The 20746-nt window shown below is 35.6% G+C and overlaps 3 protein-coding genes and 1 non-coding gene across 4 annotated transcripts; 1 reads left to right on the forward strand and 3 right to left on the reverse strand.

Annotated features, from left to right (window-relative positions):
* Positions 1-2993: 2993 nt before the first annotated feature.
* LOC120007909 (NAC domain-containing protein 83-like) lies at positions 2994-4520 on the reverse strand. Its single transcript, XM_038858391.1, has 3 exons — positions 4024-4520; positions 3658-3932; positions 2994-3563 (listed from the first exon to the last, which is right to left on the reverse strand). The coding sequence occupies exons 1-3, from the start codon at positions 4202-4204 to the stop codon at positions 3258-3260; spliced, it is 762 nt and encodes a 253-aa protein (XP_038714319.1). The 5' UTR covers positions 4205-4520; the 3' UTR covers positions 2994-3257.
* Positions 4521-13005: 8485 nt separating this feature from the next.
* LOC120006922 (delta(3,5)-Delta(2,4)-dienoyl-CoA isomerase, peroxisomal) lies at positions 13006-14959 on the reverse strand. Its single transcript, XM_038857049.1, has 2 exons — positions 14267-14959; positions 13006-13405 (listed from the first exon to the last, which is right to left on the reverse strand). The coding sequence occupies exons 1-2, from the start codon at positions 14901-14903 to the stop codon at positions 13215-13217; spliced, it is 828 nt and encodes a 275-aa protein (XP_038712977.1). The 5' UTR covers positions 14904-14959; the 3' UTR covers positions 13006-13214.
* Positions 14960-15025: 66 nt separating this feature from the next.
* On the reverse strand, positions 15026-15097 carry TRNAQ-UUG. Its single transcript has one exon. It is a non-coding gene; the product is annotated as a tRNA-Gln (tRNA).
* Positions 15098-18282: 3185 nt separating this feature from the next.
* Positions 18283-20719, forward strand: LOC120007676 (bidirectional sugar transporter N3). Its single transcript, XM_038858064.1, has 6 exons — positions 18283-18506; positions 19163-19199; positions 19293-19503; positions 19759-19920; positions 20025-20144; positions 20245-20719. The coding sequence occupies exons 1-6, from the start codon at positions 18455-18457 to the stop codon at positions 20569-20571; spliced, it is 909 nt and encodes a 302-aa protein (XP_038713992.1). The 5' UTR covers positions 18283-18454; the 3' UTR covers positions 20572-20719.
* Positions 20720-20746: the final 27 nt, after the last annotated feature.

Here is a 20746-nt window from a genome sequence, read left to right on the forward strand (position 1 = left end):
TCTTGGCCATCCTTGTAGAATTGACATATTCACACGCAACATCCCTATGATGCTCTGTCACATTTGCTGCATTTACTATTTACAGCTCAATAATATGTCAACCAACTGTGTGCCTTTATTGTCTTTTTGTTTATTGGCTGATATATACTTCTAGAAAATCTTACATATTTGAGATTCTTGACTTGTTTGTTGCTTCTTTCTTTGTACACAACATCTTACTCCCATGTGATTGACATTGCATCCCACACATATGATCTAAGGTTGTTGCATCATTATAATGATCATTCCAGATTTTTTTCATTTTAGAATTCTTGGTATTTTCTATGGAAGTGATGTGAATGAGTAGTTCTGGCTAGTTGCCACTTCTTAGGGCAACTTACCCACTTGACATATTTTTATACTTCCTTTGACAGTAAGTTTAGGGTTTAGGAATTTTTTGTGATCCTCTTTGTCTCTACAGCTTCAGTTTCGAACTCATCGTGATGTGATGATATTGTAACGCACCGCTAGATCTAACTTTTTTTTTTCAAACGCGTTGCGTATGGCAATCAAGTATCAGTTTCTCTCTTGAAGCTAACAAATTAAGGACGACCTTTTTAGGCGTTGAGGGGCATAGTAATCTTTGTTTTAGATTTTTCTTTAGATATACATTTATGTTAGATCAGATTAGACCATAGGACTTATGTATGGCTAAAAATAATGTAGATGTCATTGTTGCAGAGATACTAAGCAACCCTCCTTGAAGAACTTTGTTCAAAAACAGACAGCTTGTGAGAAGTAGTTGGCTTTTAATGGAGCTGGTCAACATTACATAATTTGATAAAATGCATTCCCTCTATGCAAAGTATTGTCTATTGAAATGACATAAATGCCCATGATGTTGATGGAGACCCAGAATGCCCCATTAGAAGAACAGGTTGTTCTTGTCATTGACCTAGAAGTCCAGGGTGAGGCTACAAAAATAAATACCAGTTTTTGAGTGCCTGGGTGGTCCATGACGGGCTGCCCACGGATTTGACAATTTCAAGCCCAAGTCAGCAACCCACAAATCCAATCCACTCCTCCTCTTTTTTTTTTATGTGGAACCCACCCAATTGGCCGTCAAATAACTGATTGATAAATCTCGAGTTACATGAAAAAACCCCACAACCCCTATGGATCAATTAAAACTTGGGTTCGAGGCCCAGGGTAGGAGATAACGAATGATGGTATTGACACACTTTGGGTTGAGCAAAAACTCATCTCGCAAATTGCAATAAACAACATATACAAGTTTGTCATTTGGAGATTGGATATGAGTCTAAACTTGGACCATCATGTCCATGCACAAATAAATTTTTCATATGATGCAATGCTCTCTCTAGTTTCCTTTGGACATTCGATATAAACCTAAACTCGAATCAACAGGTCCGCACACGCTCTCTCTCTAATCTCTACTCTGGTCCTTCTTTTAAAAATACAATAATCATGAAAGTGATATTTATTTTTAAAAAAAAAAAGTGACGTGAAGAACTCCAACGGCCATATAAGTAATCTAAACCACTGTCACAAGGAACTCTGGTCGGCGTGTTTTCTTCCTAATTTTTTAAATATTCCCACTATTTTTCTTCACAATTCAGCGCCTTCTTGTTTCTTCTTCTTTTTTAGTATACTAATCCCGGATTAGTTCTCCTCTAACCCTGATAATTAAAACCCTAATCCACCATAATTTCATTTCATCTACACCTTTGATGTTGCAGATTAATTGAATCATAGTTGTCCAATAAGACATTGTGAGTAGACCCTAATTATCAATCATAAGCAATTTATTCATGAACAATTCTAGTGTTAATCAATTATATATATAATATGCCGTCCCTCCTATAAATAACTTCCACTTGGCACTCATTTATTGGGCTCATGCATTGATGGACCCACTTTTAAACTTTTTTTCATATGAGATCATAGTGTTATGTAAGCTGAAAACTACCTTACAAGCCTTATTTTTTACTATATATAAGCACAAAGATGATAATCATGATTTAATAAATTGTTTTAGGGTTTTAATTAGATTATTAATTTTGTGATGGGTGAACAAACAATAACTAGGTCTTTCCCTTTGCATGTTTGGCATGTGTGCCCACATAACTTGTTTGATTAAGCCGTATTAGAAGTACAATTATTAATAAAAACTTTCTACCCAAATAATTAAAATGCATATTATATTTGGATTAAAAAACCATTTTGGAGTTAATTAAAGTCAAAGTAGCCAAATAGTTGGCGAATCTTACAGTTAAACCAGCTCGGATAAGAGGATTGTCGGCCCCATAGAAAGTTTTGTTTGTGTTCATATAGAAGCGGGTTTGGAGTACATTTGCAGGACTTGAAAACTTGTAAGAATGTACAAGAAATGGTGACAAAGTAAGAACCCTAGTCACAGGAGTAGTTCTATAGACTTGGCCCTCAAGAACAACCCATAATTGTCCCTCTACTACCACCTACTAGTTCTGCAAATTCAAATTCTAGTTAACCGTGTTTCCTTCACAGCTATATAACCACCAACTCCTGCAGTTTTCTTGCACAGGTATAGAAAAATTGTTGAAATTCGCACACCAAGTGTTTGTGGAAATGACTCAGAGAATGTCTGTTTCCCTAAACAAGATTCGACCCAATTTTCAAGACGTATAAAAGAGTGGAGTGTGATTGAAGATTGTGAAAAAATGTCAATATCCTTGGAGATTTGTTCCATTTAGTATCACAGAATTTGGTTCTGATTCAGAACATTTTGCACCATATTCTTGTTCTGGTTCTGCCACAGAAGAACTTCCTTTTGAGTATTGTCAAAGTTCATTTTGTATAATAAGAAATCTTTGCATATATGCAAGAAAAAAAAAAGTTACGATAATTTGGTTCTGATTCAGAACATTTTGGACCATAATCTTATTCTGGTTCTGTCACAGAATAACTTCCTTCTAAAGTATTGACAAAGTTCATTTTGTATAATTAAGAAACCTTTGCATATATGCAAGAAAAAAAAGTAAAGAGAACAAAAAGTTTTTGAAATTTCAGGACTCATTACAAGATGGGATCTCTTGGGGATGATAGTTAATGCCGATCTTCTTTGTCTAATCTCTCTTTCTGTTCATTGTTAATCACAGAGAAGATGACAAGACAAAAGGACCAAACGGTAGATTGCTCAGATGGTTATTTTTGCTGCTGGTACAAGGACTAGAAAATGGTACTAGGAGTAAAGATAGGAAGGAAATTTAATTTCAAAGCTACAGTTTTCTTCTAAAATAAGGAAAACTATTGCAACTACTGCTTTCTTCATGTTCATCTGATGCATTGTTATCAGAAGAGACCTCAGTGATTCCACTGGAGCCAGAAGATGATGAACAGGGAGCAAGATTTGAATCATTCCCTCCCCTGGCCATGAAATCATAAAATACAGGCCTGTTTTTCTTGGCTTGTACTTGTTTCTCAACTCCATTACCCACAATGTCGTTTTCATCCTCTTTTTTGGTGCCTCTTTTCTTCAAGAAAATCCTGCAGATAACCCAGTTTTCCATTTGCACAACAGTGCTCTGCAAAGGCAAATAATTGAACAAAATTTTCATTTTTGCTACTTGGGTCTTCTGAAAAGATAACAAATTTGAACAAAATTAATGAAAACCCCACCTGGGTTGAGCTCATCTTTTGCAGGGTGTCAACAGAATTGACAAGGCGGTACTCATGCATAATCCAATCAGTCCTGGAACCATGTGGGGGTTTTCCTGTATAAAAAACCAGGGTTTTCTTCATCCCCACAACCTGATTACCCTTTGAAGTCACAATCTTCTTGTCAATCCCTGTTGCTTTCCAATACCCAGAACCAGTAGCTCTGTTTGATCTGTTTCCATTTGGGTACTTGGCCTCCCTAGTACTGAAAAAGTACCTCTCTTGCTCACAATCACCTACACAAACAAACAAACAAACCCATTTCAATCCCCTATAAATCTTCCCAAATTAAGCTCAAAAAATGGAAACTTCAACTCAGGCACTAACCTGGCAAGTCCCAAGGATCAGACCTGCACACATCAACTTCAGGAATTATTGAAGCAGGAAGAGGAAAAGATAAGGCCTTTCTCTTCAAGTATTGAACCACAAGTTCCTCATCTGTTGGATGGAACCTAAACCCAGGAGGCAATCTAAGCACACCATTTTTCACAAAATTGAGCCTCTCCATCTTTTCCTCCCAAAACCCACAAAGATTAGACCTTCAACTCCTGCTATAGCAACTCATTCAAGGCTCTTATAGCTCATCAGAGAAGCTATTCTTAAACACAAGAACATTAGAGTTCAACAAGTTAACACGAACAAGAGAGGGAAACAAAAAGAAGAGACCCAAAAAAGAATTATAATAACAAAATCAAAACGCAAGGGAAGAAAAGGTTTGTGAAAGAAGGGTTTTTGCGTTTGTGGGTAGCTTTGGAAGAGGGAAAGTGTGCGTTCTTTATAGTGATGGAAGGGAGAGAGAACAAGGACGACTGGTTTTGCGTAAACTAGACTCAATCTCTTCTTCCCCCAAATTTTTTTCTTTCTTGTAAACAAATAATTAAAACAAAGTAACGTTAAAAAGCAGTTGATTAGATGGATTTGGGTTTCTTCGAACTGGTCAAAAATGAAAAATCTTGTTTTTGTAACTCCCGAACGAAAGCAAACGGCCAAACCCAAGTCCCAACCTAAAGACCAAACCTTAGCCTTGTTGTGTTCGACCAGTTTCCCTTCCTTGTCTGAGGAATCTACTCACCTCAAGCTGTTAAAAGCTCTTCACCAACTGGGTTTTTTATTGTTAAAAAAACCTCTAACATTAAAATACTAGAATTAAGACAGTTAATTATAAAATTTAAATTTCGGATAAATTTAAAAAAAAGGTCATTTTGGATTTATACACAAAAAAGAAAGATTTGTGTTGGGGATGAAATAAATAATCGGATGGTGAGAGGGGCAAGTTGGCAATTTAGGGTTGTGGAGGTTGCAGCCACGTAAGGGTGAGGTAAGGGTGACAGCTGGAGCTCACTAGGAGCCTTAATGGCAGAGACGAAAGTGAAAGTACATAAGTGACCTCCACCTTCATAAAATGAAACATGGTTCTGCCCTTACGAGGGGAGCAAAAAGATTGGTTGGCCATTGGTTTTGAGATTTTCGTAACAAAATAGGTCTCTTGTAACAAAAGAAAGTCATCAACACAACATTATGTTGCTTTAGTTCAAAAATAGGAATGTGAATTGGTGACGGCCAAAACAATCATTGGTTTTGGTGACGTATAAGATGATAGGACTGATGTCATATGGGTGTATGATATTATTGAGAATGACTTGCACAGGAGAATACGTGAGCTCATAGGGGTCTCGAGGGCGAGGGTGTGTTGGGAAATTTCTCCAACGCTCAAGTCAGTAAGCTATCAAATGTACAGGAGTGCTCGATGCTCAAATCTCTATCTTTCTCTATATGAGCAAGTAAAGGGCATGTTCATGATTGTTGAATTGTAGTGGAGATTCCCTTTTGTATGAGTTGAGCGAATTCTAACTTTGGTAGGAGTATACCTCTTCTCCCTAATCTTAGGGGATTTACAAAAAGTTGAATCCTATCATGATTTCTTTTCTAAGTTAAGTTGGTCTCCTTCAAGACTCTCGATTTCTAAGGGTCTCCGAAGACGATGCTCGATCGGTACCAAAGGGGCATCCAGGTCTCACGTCAAGATGCTCTCTTCTCGGTCATCAAGCCCCAACATGGGCATCCTGATCTTCCTGATATGCTATCTTCTCAGTCTTGTCGAGATGCTCTCTTCTCAATCTTGTCGAGATGCTCTATTGGCCGATGACCGAGGAGACTTCTCGCCTGATGTGTAGCTCGGTATATTTTGTCACTTGTCAAGATCCTAATGGAGAGTATTTTCAATATTATCTTTAATATTTCACATTCATTTGGAGAGATCTATGATATATTTAGGATATTAAAATTTTATCTTGGTCTTTTATGTACAAAATTAACTTATAAGTTATAATACACGGGCAATTGGCTTATAGTTGTCAAAAAAGTATCACTTGTGGAGTAAAGATGTTAATTTGAATGTAAGATAATTAAAATATCACTCCTCTAGATTTAGTTTAATGCAATGTAAGTCAAACTAGCCAATTGGCTTCAAGTATAAGATCTCGTACATTAAGATAGTCAAATGTTTTGTTTGTAAGATAGATCATGTTGTTTTCTTAAGAGATTATGATATCCCATGAAGTTCGGACATGCTTCATTATAAAACAATGTATTAATGTAGACTATAAAATTCTATTGAGTAACAAGACAAAGTTCACCCAAAATGTCCAATATATATCTCATTTTATCGGATTACCTTCACATTAGTACATTCAATGTTATGTGAATAACAATCTAGTGTCATTCGATGTGAGTGTCGTCGGATTACATTTGGATATGAGAATTTAATCAACAATCTTACATAAATTAAGAATTAAGATAATATAAGTTGTTTTTGTGATCACATTCCTCGTTACTTATACATACAAGGTGCAATATTTGAATCCTACATCTTTCAAACAACCAAGAATATATAACTCCATGCCTTATAAAATATTTAACAAATGCTTCAAAAGTAATACTCTCGACAAATCTACAAGTTATACCTTATGACATACAAAATTGGATCATTCTTATTTGACTGTCCGATTTTGCAAATGTATCAGTTGATCAGACTGAGATCAGGATGTAGCTGATTTGTATCTACACAGGAGGAAATGTGAGCTTTTGAGGTCTCCGAGATACATGCGCTTTGACCCTCAAGTCAACTTGGTAAGTGTTTGGAGCCCTCTCTTTAACTAATAGTGAAAAATGATGATGTAAGAGGGATTTAACTAGATCACCTTTTATATGAATATTCTTGAATAGCTTATTTTCCTTGATTACGGATGAGATATCCAGGGGTGAATCCCCTTTTGTTTCGCTTATTGATTTCCTTCATGTTCGATGATGAGTACCCCTCAGAATCCCGAGGTGTTTTGTCACTTGAGGTTCTCGAAGTTATACTTGTTATGCCACATCGAAGAGTCTAAGTTAAGGTGACATTTTGGTTGGCCGAAATGCCCCTAGCTTGATCTCCTCCTCTTTAGTCCAGATACCGACACATGTCAGCATTTTATTGGATACATATTTTTTGTATTATCATATATGACAAAGCTTATTGTGAACTCAGGTTCTTCATTCATTTTTGACCAATCCAATCATCTTCCAGATAATTTGATTTTCAAATAAGATAATATATATATAATTCTATATAAATTCTCGAGTACTTAGATTGTCGCATCCCTTAAGCATTTTGATTAAGTCAATGACTCAATAGAAGAATTCATTCCCAACTTACTCAAGTGATTCTCGAGAGTTCTTATTGACACATTCTTAACACATCAAAAAATAAATAATAGGTTTAGTAGAAATAAAAAAAACAAATTGAAATTGTTGGGTGCCCTAATTGAGCGGTGAGAGAGGGTCCTTCAAGTTGACAATTCGCTGTAGATTCCTTTTCTAAGAGGCCTGCCATAAATTTTTTTTGCCCCCTTTTGTAGGGCATGGGCATTTTCGTCATTTCGTGGAGGGTGGGTGATGGAATGAAGAGGGGAGGGACCTACTTGCCTTCAAAACGACGGGCACCCACGTCTGACTCAGGAGAAACTGACAAAAATGCCACCCTCAACTTCATTTGGATGCCCCATCTCAAGATCTCCTCAATCTTCGTGTCTCACTAATACATATATATATATATATATATATAGTAATTCTCCAATAAATATACAAAATAAGAAAATAAAACAAGTACATAAAATAAAGACATATTTACCCTTCCAAATATAAATTTTCTTATAATTAAGAGCCCGATGAGATTGCGAGAAGTTGCTCCTTTTCGGATGTTTGCCAGGTAAACTCGTCGCACTTGCACAACAACTCTCATGCCAAGTAAGTTTATGTCAAAATTTGTGTGTGTGGACCACCTTTAAAGAAGATTAGATTCTAGTTGGAGAACATAACTAGCATGTACTTAACCAATCAAAACCTATTCTAGAAACTATATATTATATATATCGTCATATATATATATATGTATATATATATATATATACATTTAAATGTGTATAATAACAAGCAAGTAATTGTTAGGGGAAAAAAATGTGAACTCAAGAATCTTTTGAAGCCAATAGGGGGACATGATATCAATAATTTTAAGTTTGGCACCTAAGTCAATCACTCATATAATTAAATAATCATACCAAATATCTATATTTTTTTAAAAAAAATATAAAGCATGCACCAACACCAACACCACCAACAACAATAATAATAAAAATTTGAAGCATTCATGAACTATTTGTGTGATTGGATTTCAATGGCAATATGCCATTGAGTGCACTCCCCACAGTCCCATGCACCACCCATCAATGATTAAATTAAAAAGATACTCTTTTTTCCTTGAAAAAAAAAAATAATTGCCCAAAACCCAATGGCACCATTGTAGTACTTAACAAACAATAGGGGTGGTTAAGGAATAGAAAAACATTAATGAGGTTGGAGATTTAGTTAAGCCTCAAACATTGACAAATGAACCGCTTGGTTCCGTGTGGAAAAGGAAAACCTCCCTAATTAAAGAATTAGAGAGAAAAAGAAACGAAATTGCTAAGGATATGTGTTTTTGTCCTCCAAAAATGATAAAAAAAAATCTCACCAATTGATATCACAGTTATCCAAATGCCACGAACAGGATCAAAATGAATTTGTGGGCTCCATCATATGTTCCACATGATACACAATTCAACAGCTGAGATACCATCTATTAGGATCCTTATCATAACTGTTTTTGTCCCAGCTATTTTAATTCCCAAATATTGAGATTGACGTATGTGACTTATACGAATCGTGTATCCTATTTTCTCCACATAATTCATATGAAATTATGTGCGTTCATGTTAATGTTTGAGATATCTATTTGACAAAAAAAAAAATTTTGATTCTCAAGATTAATGCTAAAAAGAAAGAAAAGGCAAGTACGTTGGAAAGAAAAAGGAGATTCCACAGAAGCAAATGCTTCATGAAAGTTGAAAGGCCACTCGTGGTGGGTATGATAGTAAAAGAGAGAAGACGGGAGGGGAGAGGAGAGCGTGAGAGGCCAATTGCGGCTGTGATTTGTTTATACTGAGAAGGTCAAAGGAGTTTGCGTGTGAGTGTTGAAGAGGGTTCTTCTTAAGGTGGGACTTTAGGGAGAAACGTCAAAGCCAGCAATTATTGTCTTTTTGAGATATGTATATGTATATATTGATAAATACATACATACATACATATATATATATATATGTGTGTATATATATATATGATGTTATTGTTGTGGTTAAAGTTGAAATTTTCTATGTCTCTTTGATCAACTTTAATGATGATAAACACTTTCTTTGTTTTGTCTCATAAAGGGTGCTTTGTGGTTTTAGGTTGTGTTCATGGAGATTACAAGAAAAGTGCTTTTAAAACAGTGAAATTTAGTTTTAGGCAAGAATTACTAGTAATTACAATAAAATTATTGGAAATCTAAGTTCAAACACATCAAAAATATTACTCATTCTAGATCACGGATTCGCACAAATCTATTCTTCCTTGATCGTCGTTGATTCTTATGCCCAAAAAACACGTCATTGTATTAGAAGTGCTAGAACTTTAATTATGTATATATCACTCAGTTGGTTGGGTTATATGCCAATCCGACTTGAGTTATAACTAGTCTTGACAAAAATTGAGTTCTGGCTCTGATTAATTTTCAACATGTCACATTATATTATGTGAAAAGTGAAACTTGAGTATCCCCACTCCACTAAGTTATGTTTCATAAAATACTTATAACTACTATTGCAATGTCAAAATGAATTGTGAATTGAGCTTCTATGCTACCTACCTTTCAATTTTTGTGGCTTTTGGAATTGTCAATCTTTTTAACCTTTTGGGATTACCCCCCTTATAAGCATTTGAAAACCATGAAATTGGATTACCCACAAACATGCATCCTCTTTTACATATCAAGAAAAATAGTTAAGAAGGGGTGTTAAATTTCTACTTCTATAACTTTGAATTTGGAAATTGGGTTTTGATCAAAAAGTAGTAAATATGAAAAGAAGCATAATAATGACTTGCAAATGAAGCAAAACATAAATTAAAAAGTGGTGTATAGTCCAGCATATATATTGACCTTTCAAGCCGGCTATTTAGGGTTTCCAATTGAGAATAAACACTTTTTTGTTCATCAAATTTAATCAAATGGAATCTACAACACACGCACACACATAACCTCAAAAGATGGAAAATTGAAGTTAAAGTAGTTTTTATAATTAATTTGTTTATTTCGGATTTAGGAGCTCCACAAGTTCTTAGAATCTACAATTCAAATTTAATGGTGGAGAAAAAATAAATAAATTTTAAAAATAAAAAAATAAAAATATGATGTGATGTGACATACCTCCCAAACCTTTGAACTCAAATTATAAACTATACAATTTTAAACGAATTGGGGAGCTCCGAGATCCGTTCACTTCAATCATTTAAGTATGATTTGTAGACATGACGTGCCATGTTTAAAGCAAACCCATTATTATTCTGACTAGATTTATTTTTCTTTTGAATAATATATACTAAAGAAACAACACCTGTAAGCAATCATATGCATATAATATATAAAACAATTATAACATATTATATATAGTGAAATAATGTTTTAAGTAATATGAGACAGCTGAAGAAGCAATGCAATACCTTATAGAAATAAGAAAAGTTGTGGATGATATTCAAAAGTCTCAATTGATTTTAAATGATGCAAATGCCTTTGAGGAAGTCATCAATTGCATTCATAGACTATTTAAGCACAATTTCTTCAGTTCAAAGCTAAACATTATTTGTCAAACCCAGATTCCTAATGAATGATGTGTATATATATACATTTATACGTCACTTAAATAGACAGGAGAAGTTATATATATATATAGCTGCCTTTCTTCAGCTATAGGTGGGCAAGATATTATCAAACATTAAGAAATTAAATTGCATAAATAAAATAAAATATAGTGTTTCTTTAAAATATTCCACAATACTATATATATGTAAGCTTTGAATTAGGCTCAATTAACTACAAGGCTTCTATCAAATTGTGTTAGCAATCCGATAATTTGTTATCATCCAACAAGTTAATGTATTGCGTTAAATGGTAATCCAAGATGGTGCCGGAGTCGGATGTCAAATTCAAATGCCCCATCGATGTTTGTACGTTTATTCGGACATGATGATTTATGGATACTCGTACACATAATTGTACATGAAACGTACCATTTTTTTCCCCTTCCAATGTACACAAAGAGGCCAAAGAAAGTAGATTTCGTTGTAGCTTGGAATCCAAAGCTATAACACAGTACTACTCCAAAGAAACTTCCTGAAATGGGTTGAAGAAGAAAGAATGGTGTCTTTTGTGGGCATGTAGTACAAGTGGCCTCAAAGCTTTATATCATAAAGAGTGAGAGATGTTTGCAACCCCCCCATTCCTAGAAACTTACAAGCTACCAATTCCAGTCCCAGAAGCAAAACCTTTTCTTCTTTACTTACTAAAATTTTCTTGGCTTTATGGGATGCCTGGACAACCCCGCTTTTGTCATGAAAGTAGAGTTCCAAGGGTACATATTCTATCCATATTTTACCTCATTTTACTCTTACCACTTTCATGACTCACATGGTTTTGTAATAATTCTATGAGAAATTACATGGAATTTTCATTTCACATGGCAACCTTTTGTGCATAATGAGAACAATACGGGCCTGAGGCCTTTTTCATTTTGTAATGATGGCCATGGCCGGGCCCCCTTAGATGCAAAAGTTAGCCCATCATTGCCAGATGACATATTTCTAGATCTTCATTCATTTTGATAGTAGCGAAAATACCCTCCATTAGGATATGGACACGTGGCAGGGATTACAGAGCTAATGTGTCAGTTGAGAAGCCTCCTCGGTCCCCACCAAGGTAGAGCCAAGGACTCCAACGGAAGAGAAGACATATGAAGAGCCCACGTAGGCATGATAATTTAAAGAGCATCTCGACAAGACTGAGACACCCCCACGATGTAATATTGATATTGAGCATTGCTTCTCAATAATCCATGGAGACCAAACACCTCAAGGAAATCAAAAATTCAAAAGGGGGCCAATTCCACTTAGGAAATGAATCTTGATATGATTCGACCTCTTGTACATTCATCTAAAATCTAGGAGATGAGATCTACTGCTTTCTTTGAGCGCCCTTAGCTTACGTGTTATCCTGTGTAGGCCATATTCAGCAGTCCCGACTCCCGAGGACACCATCTGATGTCCTGATACCGAACAGTCAAAACACAGTTTTGGACATCATTACATTTTATTTTCTTTTAGTAATCTACTAGATATTCATTCAAAATTTTATGAATGCGACCCAAATTCAGGTCCTCAAAGAATAAGGCCCATTGGCCCAGTATCATAATCCACAAACTCAAATGGATCAAATGATATATACATGTTCGGAGTCCAGTTTCTGGTTTTGGGCTTACAACTCAAGTGCCAATCAAAGCCCAAGTAGATATAAACAATAATAAAACAGTTGGATACAAATCCACAGAATTACAGTGTTAAACCTCCCAAACAAGAAATTATTCATGTCCTGGTACACCATGTCATAACTCATATGCTAATGTGATGTACTAGAATTAATCATAAAATGATACCAACTCATGAGTGGTAGATGACAATTTACTAGTGGTTAGTGACAATGCATGAGTAGTTAACAATAAAAATAAACAGTTTGCAATTCAAATTTCAAAAATACACCACCGAAGACACTTAAATGTGTTCAAGGAGGAGAAGTGGTGGCCCATCAGGCTTTCCGGATTGGATCCTTTGCAGCTCACTGAGTAAATAATTGATAAGACACTTATGTACTTGAAATTTCATTCTGAAAATTATATCCTAAAGGGAATTAAACCACATTGAACAGTACCATAAAGAGGGGGGAACATAAACAGTATACTTAAAATATAAGCATCACACATGATAACAAAGCAATATCAATATAGCATATGCCATAAACATGATGTGCTGATTCACAAACAGTTGTGTTGCACTTCCACATACAATGTCTGCCTCCTTCAGAGCTTGGAAAACACAGGCTTTCTTTTGCCTAGTTGGGCTGCGACCGACTCTGTTAGGTCTTCAGAAAGAAGCATGGCAGAGTTCCATGTAGCGACATAATCCAATCCTTGATCCAAATTCAGGTCTCTGCTTCGAACTAAGACTGCTTTTGTCCCAGTAACAGCCAGAGGAGACTTGGCAGCAATTCCTGTCAAAACCAGTCATAATATATTCTCAGCAAATCCCTATCAAGTTCGAGTTCAGACATATCAATAAAAGCTCCATACAATAGGGTTGAACCAAGTCCGAGTTTTTGCAACAAGTTCATTATCTTTAAGAATTCACAAGTCGAACAAAGTTGAGTTCTTGTATTACCATAGTAAACTATGTGTGTTGAACATGAGCTCGAGCACCCATAAACCGTGCTAGCTAGTGTCAATCCCTCTAGAATATTAGAGTATTCAAATTCAAGCTCCATCATCTAATCCAATTGGTGCAATGATGATATCAAAGTGCAGGCCAAGAGCCGAAGCAACAGCCCAACAGACAATATGAATTGCAGGTGCACATGAGAGTTCTTAGTTTTTTGGGTGAATATCCAAACCCTATGGTTACTTCTTGAGGACAGATTCCTCTGTTTTGGTGTATTTTTCTAAAGTCTTGGATGTTCTATGAATAGAGGGAATCTGCATATCTCACATTCAGCTTTAGTACTTCTAGTTTTATCTGCCTAGATACTTTCGATATCCTGCTACTGCCTCCTAAGGTTTTCTTCTCCTTCTTTGGGCACAATCTGCATCACCCATATATCGAAACTCGGAATGGGACAGAGTCCTAATGGAGCTTAAGCTCCACAAAACTAATGCCAGTCCACAAAATGTTCATCACTAAACTAAAAAGCTTCCACAATGTCAGCATTATCAGTGCTGTATAACTTTTGTGTGGTTGTCATCTCAAAGTCTTAGTTTCTTTAGCATTATCAATTGCTCTTCCATAATTTGTTTTGATGTGTATACTTAGAAAATCAATAGTAAATTTAGCATTTAACTGATAGTGAGAGACAATTTACCTTCGGCAACAGTTTTTAATCCCACTTCCATTTCTCTCTTTGATCCGAAAACCATTGAAACAAGACCCAACTCCTTAGCATCTGAACCCGAAAACCTCCGTCCCGTCAAAGCCAACTCCATCGCGTTCCCGTATCCGACAATCCCAGGCAATCTCTGGAGCGTCCCGAGATCAGCTGTGATCCCCAAGTCAACCTCCTTCACGGAAAAGAAGGCATCTTTGGTGCAAACCCTTATGTCACAGGCGGTGATAATATCAATCCCACCGCCAATACATGCCCCATGAATTCCGGCTATGACCGGCTTTCGACACCGCTCGATTGCAGTGATGGCATCCTGCATAAACTTTATCTGCCGCCGAAGTCTCTCCCCAGAACGCCCGCGGTCGCTGGATTGGGACTGCTCGGAGATGCTGGTGAGGGATTTGAGGTCGATTCCGGCGCAGAAGTGATCACCGTAGCCAGCGAGGACGATGACACCGACATCAGGGTTTTGGTCAAGAAAAGAGAGGGCTTTTGGGAACTCATTGAACCATTGAAGTGCCAAGGCGTTTCTGACAGAAGGGCGGTTCAGATAGAGGTAGAAGACCCGCGAATTCGGGTTTTCTGGAACAATTTCTATGGTTTCGTATTTCTCCATTTCTATTTCTTCGAATGAAGGAAATACAGGAGAAGAAAAAAGGGAGTCAGAAGGTTGTAGCTAGATTAGAGTAGAACCCTTAGTAGGTGAATATGGCCAAAAATTAAAAACCAAGTGAAAAGAGGTCCTACCGGGAGTCGAACCCAGGTCGCTGGATTCAAAGTCCAGAGTGCTAACCACTACACCATAGAACCTTGTTTTCCACGGCATGGTCGAAGTTAAAAATATATAAATAGTATAACAAAGGATCTTGGACAAGAAAAGGTGCACTATATCTATATGCAGGGATTTCTATTCGGCTAATAAACCAGTAAATATTGAGGTTCAAAATGTTTATTAATACAATCTGGAATTTATTGTTAAGTTTCCTTATAAATAAATGCGAAGTAATGATCATTGAGAGGTGTTGTTGAGTGGGGTATTACCCTAATTTATGTTCTTTATATTTTGTTTGAAGGCCATGAATACTTAATTGAACTTGACCGTATGTCCAATCCTAGTAAAATGTTGTATTTTATGGGGATTGATTTCTAGATCAAATATCCTATACTTTTAGATATAACTACCCAATCAAATTTTCCCTCATAAGATATATATATATAGAATGTAATAACATTGATATGCAAATAGATCTATATATATAAGAAAGAAAATGCTCAATTTATTGCTTTGAAGTCAACATGCATGACTACAAGTTAGGAATAGAAAGCAAAAATTTAGGAATAAATAAAATAAGAAGAAAAAAAACCCAAATATTGGACTGGTTGAAAAACATGCTTCCCACTTCTATGAAAAGATCATTTCTTTTTAATGAGTTTATCTCACTAAATCAAGGATATTCACTATGTGTGTGTGTGTGTATATGTATGTATGTATAAGACCATACATACCTAGTCCTTGAAGGATGCAAATTAACCAAACAAAGAATATTGATGTGCATGTATTTGAATTTTTTGCCTGAATTTGTGGAAGAGTAGAAGACAATACATACTTACACGTAAACATTGATTTCCTCATCTATAATCAGTTTTGTTTAAGCTTCTAGAGATTTGTGAAAGTCGATAATTCGCTATTAATGTACAAAAGATAATTAAAAACACATGTTTTATTTGTTCTTATCATTCTTAGCTTATAAGTTTGATTAATCAACGAATTAAATTATTTAACTAATTAAAACAGTTTCTATTATGAATTCAATTAGAATGCGAAAATGATAAGGTCCCAATAGTTTGGCATTCTAGTTATCTCAACTACTGAGTTAGACGCATATGATTTAACTCAATTTGTGGACTCCACATGTCACATATGATACAAATAAAATCATGTTCGTACAAGTCAAAATCTGGGATACCAGCTATTGAGATCCTTTATCATAACTGATTAGAATGGCTAAACTAAACCCCACCTTATCTCCAACCCAATAACTATTTGAATTGGCAAAAAAACGAAGAGGGAGAATGCATGGTCACTAAGAGGACATCCACCAACCACTTGGACGTTTTTGTTTGACTCATTGAAAGCTTTGTTTCATCTAATCAATATTAATCAATCCATAGGTGGCCTATAGATTTCCTGCTGGCCATGGCATTCAGTTTGTTCTAAACCTCTCATGCAGGCTGTAATACTTACGTGTAGTTTCCATTATCCACAAGATTATTATTGGTTTTGGACATGCATGTACAATGTAATAAATATGTGAATATGACTAATGCACGGTGTTGTACGTAACATTTACTGACATTAGGGTTTCTACATGAATCCTGATAAAAACTATGAGAACTGAGAAGCACAATATTCGTATGTAATTAAGCCGATGATGATTCAGTATAGGACAATGATAGTCCATATTTATCCGATTAGGGTTTCCCCTGCTTTCAAGGAGACATTGACTGTTAAGAATTTGTCAACCTTTCAATATTAATACGGTGTCCTAGTTTATTATCGTATGAATCACATAATCAACGATTCACACTCTGCTGAGTTGGACGCACAGAATCCAAGTGAATTCTGTGCGTCCAACTCATCAACTGTGATAACTGAAATATATATCGACTGTTGAGATCCCTATCATAACTGAAGGAGATATAACTCATGATCATCATCGACCGTCCATGGTCCATGCATAATTGTGGATGAAGCAAGCCCCATTAATGGAGTCCACCTAGCTAGCATTCCAAACCAAACCACAACCATCAAATAATACAGCATTCAATATATATGTTTGTGTACGTAGCTCATCATATATATTGTGTCATAACTCACTTTCCACTTGTTCATATATATATATATATATATATATATATAACTGCATAGAAACAAACAGATCGAGGCTTGAAGAAGAAAAAAGGCAGTGTGGAGGTCTCTTCTACTTGCACGAAACCCTTCTTTTTTTACACAATCAGACAAATTCAGCAACTGAACAATCAAGAAGTGGCCTTGGCCTTGCCTGGTTTTTTTTTTCTCTGTTGTTTTACACGGTTTATTTTTAATATTCTTCAATTTTATATATAGAGAGAGTAAAAAACGGCTTTAAATTGGAGGGAGAGGAAGAGGAAATGTGTGTGTTTTTGAGAGTGAGGGTCACGTGAACGAAGCTCCTACGCGGAACAGCTTAGCACTGTTTATGAGTAACGTATAAACCCTGGTACCAACTCCCCTCCTCTCATCTTCTCTACACGCTTTTTGCCCTTGGCGCGTGTGTTCCTATAATCAATTTTAAATTTAATTCTTAGAAATTAAAATTTAGAAACCCTAATAACCCGAGCTATCTAGATGGAGCTATCTAGATTGATCGATCGAAATGTCCCCTCAATGCATCACGTCAGTCAGCTTAACATGCATCAACTTGGAACCTCCATGCGACCAAAACACCTTGGGGAATCGAGGAGCACTCATCAGATAACATGAAGGAAATCAAGAAGGGATTCGCCTCATAAACATTGTCCACGTCACATGTAATCAATTATTTTTAATTCATATAAAAGGGGATCTTCATCCAAGTAAACATAGCTCACATTCTCACTTTTTAATTGTTAGTTAAAGAGAGAGCTCCAAAAAAAAAAAACAAAGAATTCTATATTAATGCTAAGGATTTTGTCTTAGTGTCATCTTAACAAGACAATTGAAAAAAAAATGAAATAAAAAGGAAGTGATAATTAATTAAGAGTAGGAGTAATGAGTGGGTTGGAATGCACGCGATTGAGGGGGGAGGTGAGGTTGGTAAAGAGAAATGGGTTTTGTTAATGTTTCTACTTGTCATTCGAGTAGAATGAGTTCAATGAGAACACTCTCTTCCCTTCCTTTTAATTAATGTGAATTTTGGTACACTGCATTGCACACTTATTATTTTATTTTCTTTGTGTATGTTTATAAAGCCTGCATTAGCCTTGCCTAGCTTGCATGAGCTTTGGGGAAGGGCTTCTTTTTTTTTTCTTTCTTGAGAGAGATTGAGATAGAGAGGGAGCTACGAGAGTTCCCTTGAAATACCCTTCTTTTCTTCTTCCTGTCTCTTTTCTTTGTCACTTAGAGAGTTTAATTTTGTTGAAGAAGATATGGGTCTTATGAACTCTCATCATCCATTGGCATTCACATTTGGAATTCTAGGTATATATATATGTATATTTATTTATTTATTTGCTTGTGTGTGTGTGTGTATATATATATATATATATATATATATATATATGTGCTCAAGTTGGCTATCCATTAGTGTTTATTTGGAATAAGAGAAATATTGAAAGAAAAAAAAATATAGATATATATATTATATGATGGCAAGGATCATTCTTCTTCTTGAATGTTAAATTTCTCATGTTTTTCTTCTTCTTCTTTATGATTTTTTTCCTTGATTGTTTGAAACTTTGAATTACTGTAGATTGGCCGCCAAAATGTTTGTATATATTTGGGGATAAGTTTCCCTTATAGGTTTCTTTATCTTCATGACTGATCTTGAGGGAAACTAATCATTAAAATTCAGAGAGATTTTGTTCTTTAGCTTTTCACATTGAAACCTAGCTAGCTAGCACACCATTTTCTTCATGATCTATTTATAATAAGCTATTGAATTGTCTTCTATCTTCTACATATTTGTAAAACTCTTTGGTTGGCCTTACCATTCATACTTTTTGTAGTCTATGCCTAAATATGATAAATATTTAGTTTTTATAGTAAAAATTAACTCAAATGCAACTATTATTCTTTCATTTTTTTTATGATTAATTAATGCATATAAAATTAATTATTAGTTAATTTTTTGATAGGTAACATTGCCTCAGTCTTGGTGTACCTGGCTCCACTGTAAGTATATGTTCTTAGTTGAATTTTAATTTGGGATGATAAATTAATCGATCAAAGAAATATAGTTAATTGATTTTATTATAATTATTACAGGACAACATTCCACAGAATTTACAAGAAAAAATCAACTCAAGGCTTTGACTCTCTGCCTTACCTAGTAGCTCTATTTAGTGCAATGCTATGGCTTTACTATGCAATGCTCAAAAAAGATGCTTTCCTTCTCATCACCATCAACTCATTTGGTTGTGTCATTGAGACCATTTACATTGCCACCTTCATGGCTTATGCAACAAGAGACAGCAGAGTAATATATAATTATTTCCTAATTTAATCAAATATTATGATAGGTATCCCAAGAGCTGATATCCTAGTTATTCTAGTTGCTAAGTTATACGCACGGGATTTCATGTGCATCATGTGAAACCCGCGAATTCACTTGAATCATTTGCGTCAAACTCAATAAATGGGATAACTAGGATGCCAACTGTTGGGATCTTTATCATTTTCGATAATTATATGTTACATGACAAAAAAATTGGTCCCTTTTGGTTTGCTGCAGATTTCCACGATCAAAGTTCTTGCTTTTATGAATATGGGGGCATTCTCTTTGATCATTCTCCTTGCACATTTTCTCTTTGGAGGTTCGACCCGCATCGCGGTTCTTGGTTGGGTTTGTGTTGCTGTTTCTGTCAGTGTTTTCGCTTCCCCCTTGAGCGTTGTGGTAAATAGTAGTCTGCCACTAAAAATATTGTAGATTTTGATCTCAACATTGTGAGCTAGCTAGGCACCTTTTAGGAAAGCTTATATAATCATGTTGTTTTGCAGGCACAAATTATAAGGACAAGGAGTGTAGAGTTCCTGCCAATCAATTTAACGTTCTTCCTTATACTAACTGCAGTTGCATGGTTCTTCTATGGCCTATTCATACATGATCTCTGTGTTGCTGTAAGTGTTTGATTCTTTCTGTTTTGCAGAACAAAATGTCCCTATTTTCTTTCAATTCCGAGACACTAATCTTTTCCTTGTCTTAATTTCTTTGTTTTAGCTCCCGAATGTCATTGGTTTCATATTGGGACTACTTCAGATGCTGCTGTATGGGATCTACAGGAAAACTGAAAGTGTTGAAGAGGAGAAGGAAATTCCAGAGAACTTGAAGAGTATTGTGATTCTTGGAGCAATAGGGAATTCAGAGGTCTACCCTGTGGATGTCGAGTTATATAGCAAAGAGAGCGACGCGAATGGAAACGATGCTAAGGAAGAGAAGCAGATTGAGGATCAAGAAAAGAAGAAGGAAAACCAGAATGAAAATGTCAAGAAAGATAAACAAACAGAGGAGCAACACAAGTGCAAGGAAGATGAAAGCCCAGTGTGATTTACCCAAGTCTTTTATGGCAAAAAGTTGTATTCTCTAGTGCCTTTCCATGTTTTGTATTCTGTCTCTCTGTATTTCTGACAGTCTCTGTGTCTTTCCTCCATCTTCTTACATACATGCATGCTTAAATAATATTTACTTTCACTTTGTACCCATTAGTAAAACAATATAAAGT

The sequence above is a fragment of the Tripterygium wilfordii genome, chromosome 10, assembly GCF_013401445.1.
Source record: "Tripterygium wilfordii isolate XIE 37 chromosome 10, ASM1340144v1, whole genome shotgun sequence".
Classification (NCBI taxonomy): domain Eukaryota; kingdom Viridiplantae; phylum Streptophyta; class Magnoliopsida; order Celastrales; family Celastraceae; genus Tripterygium; species Tripterygium wilfordii.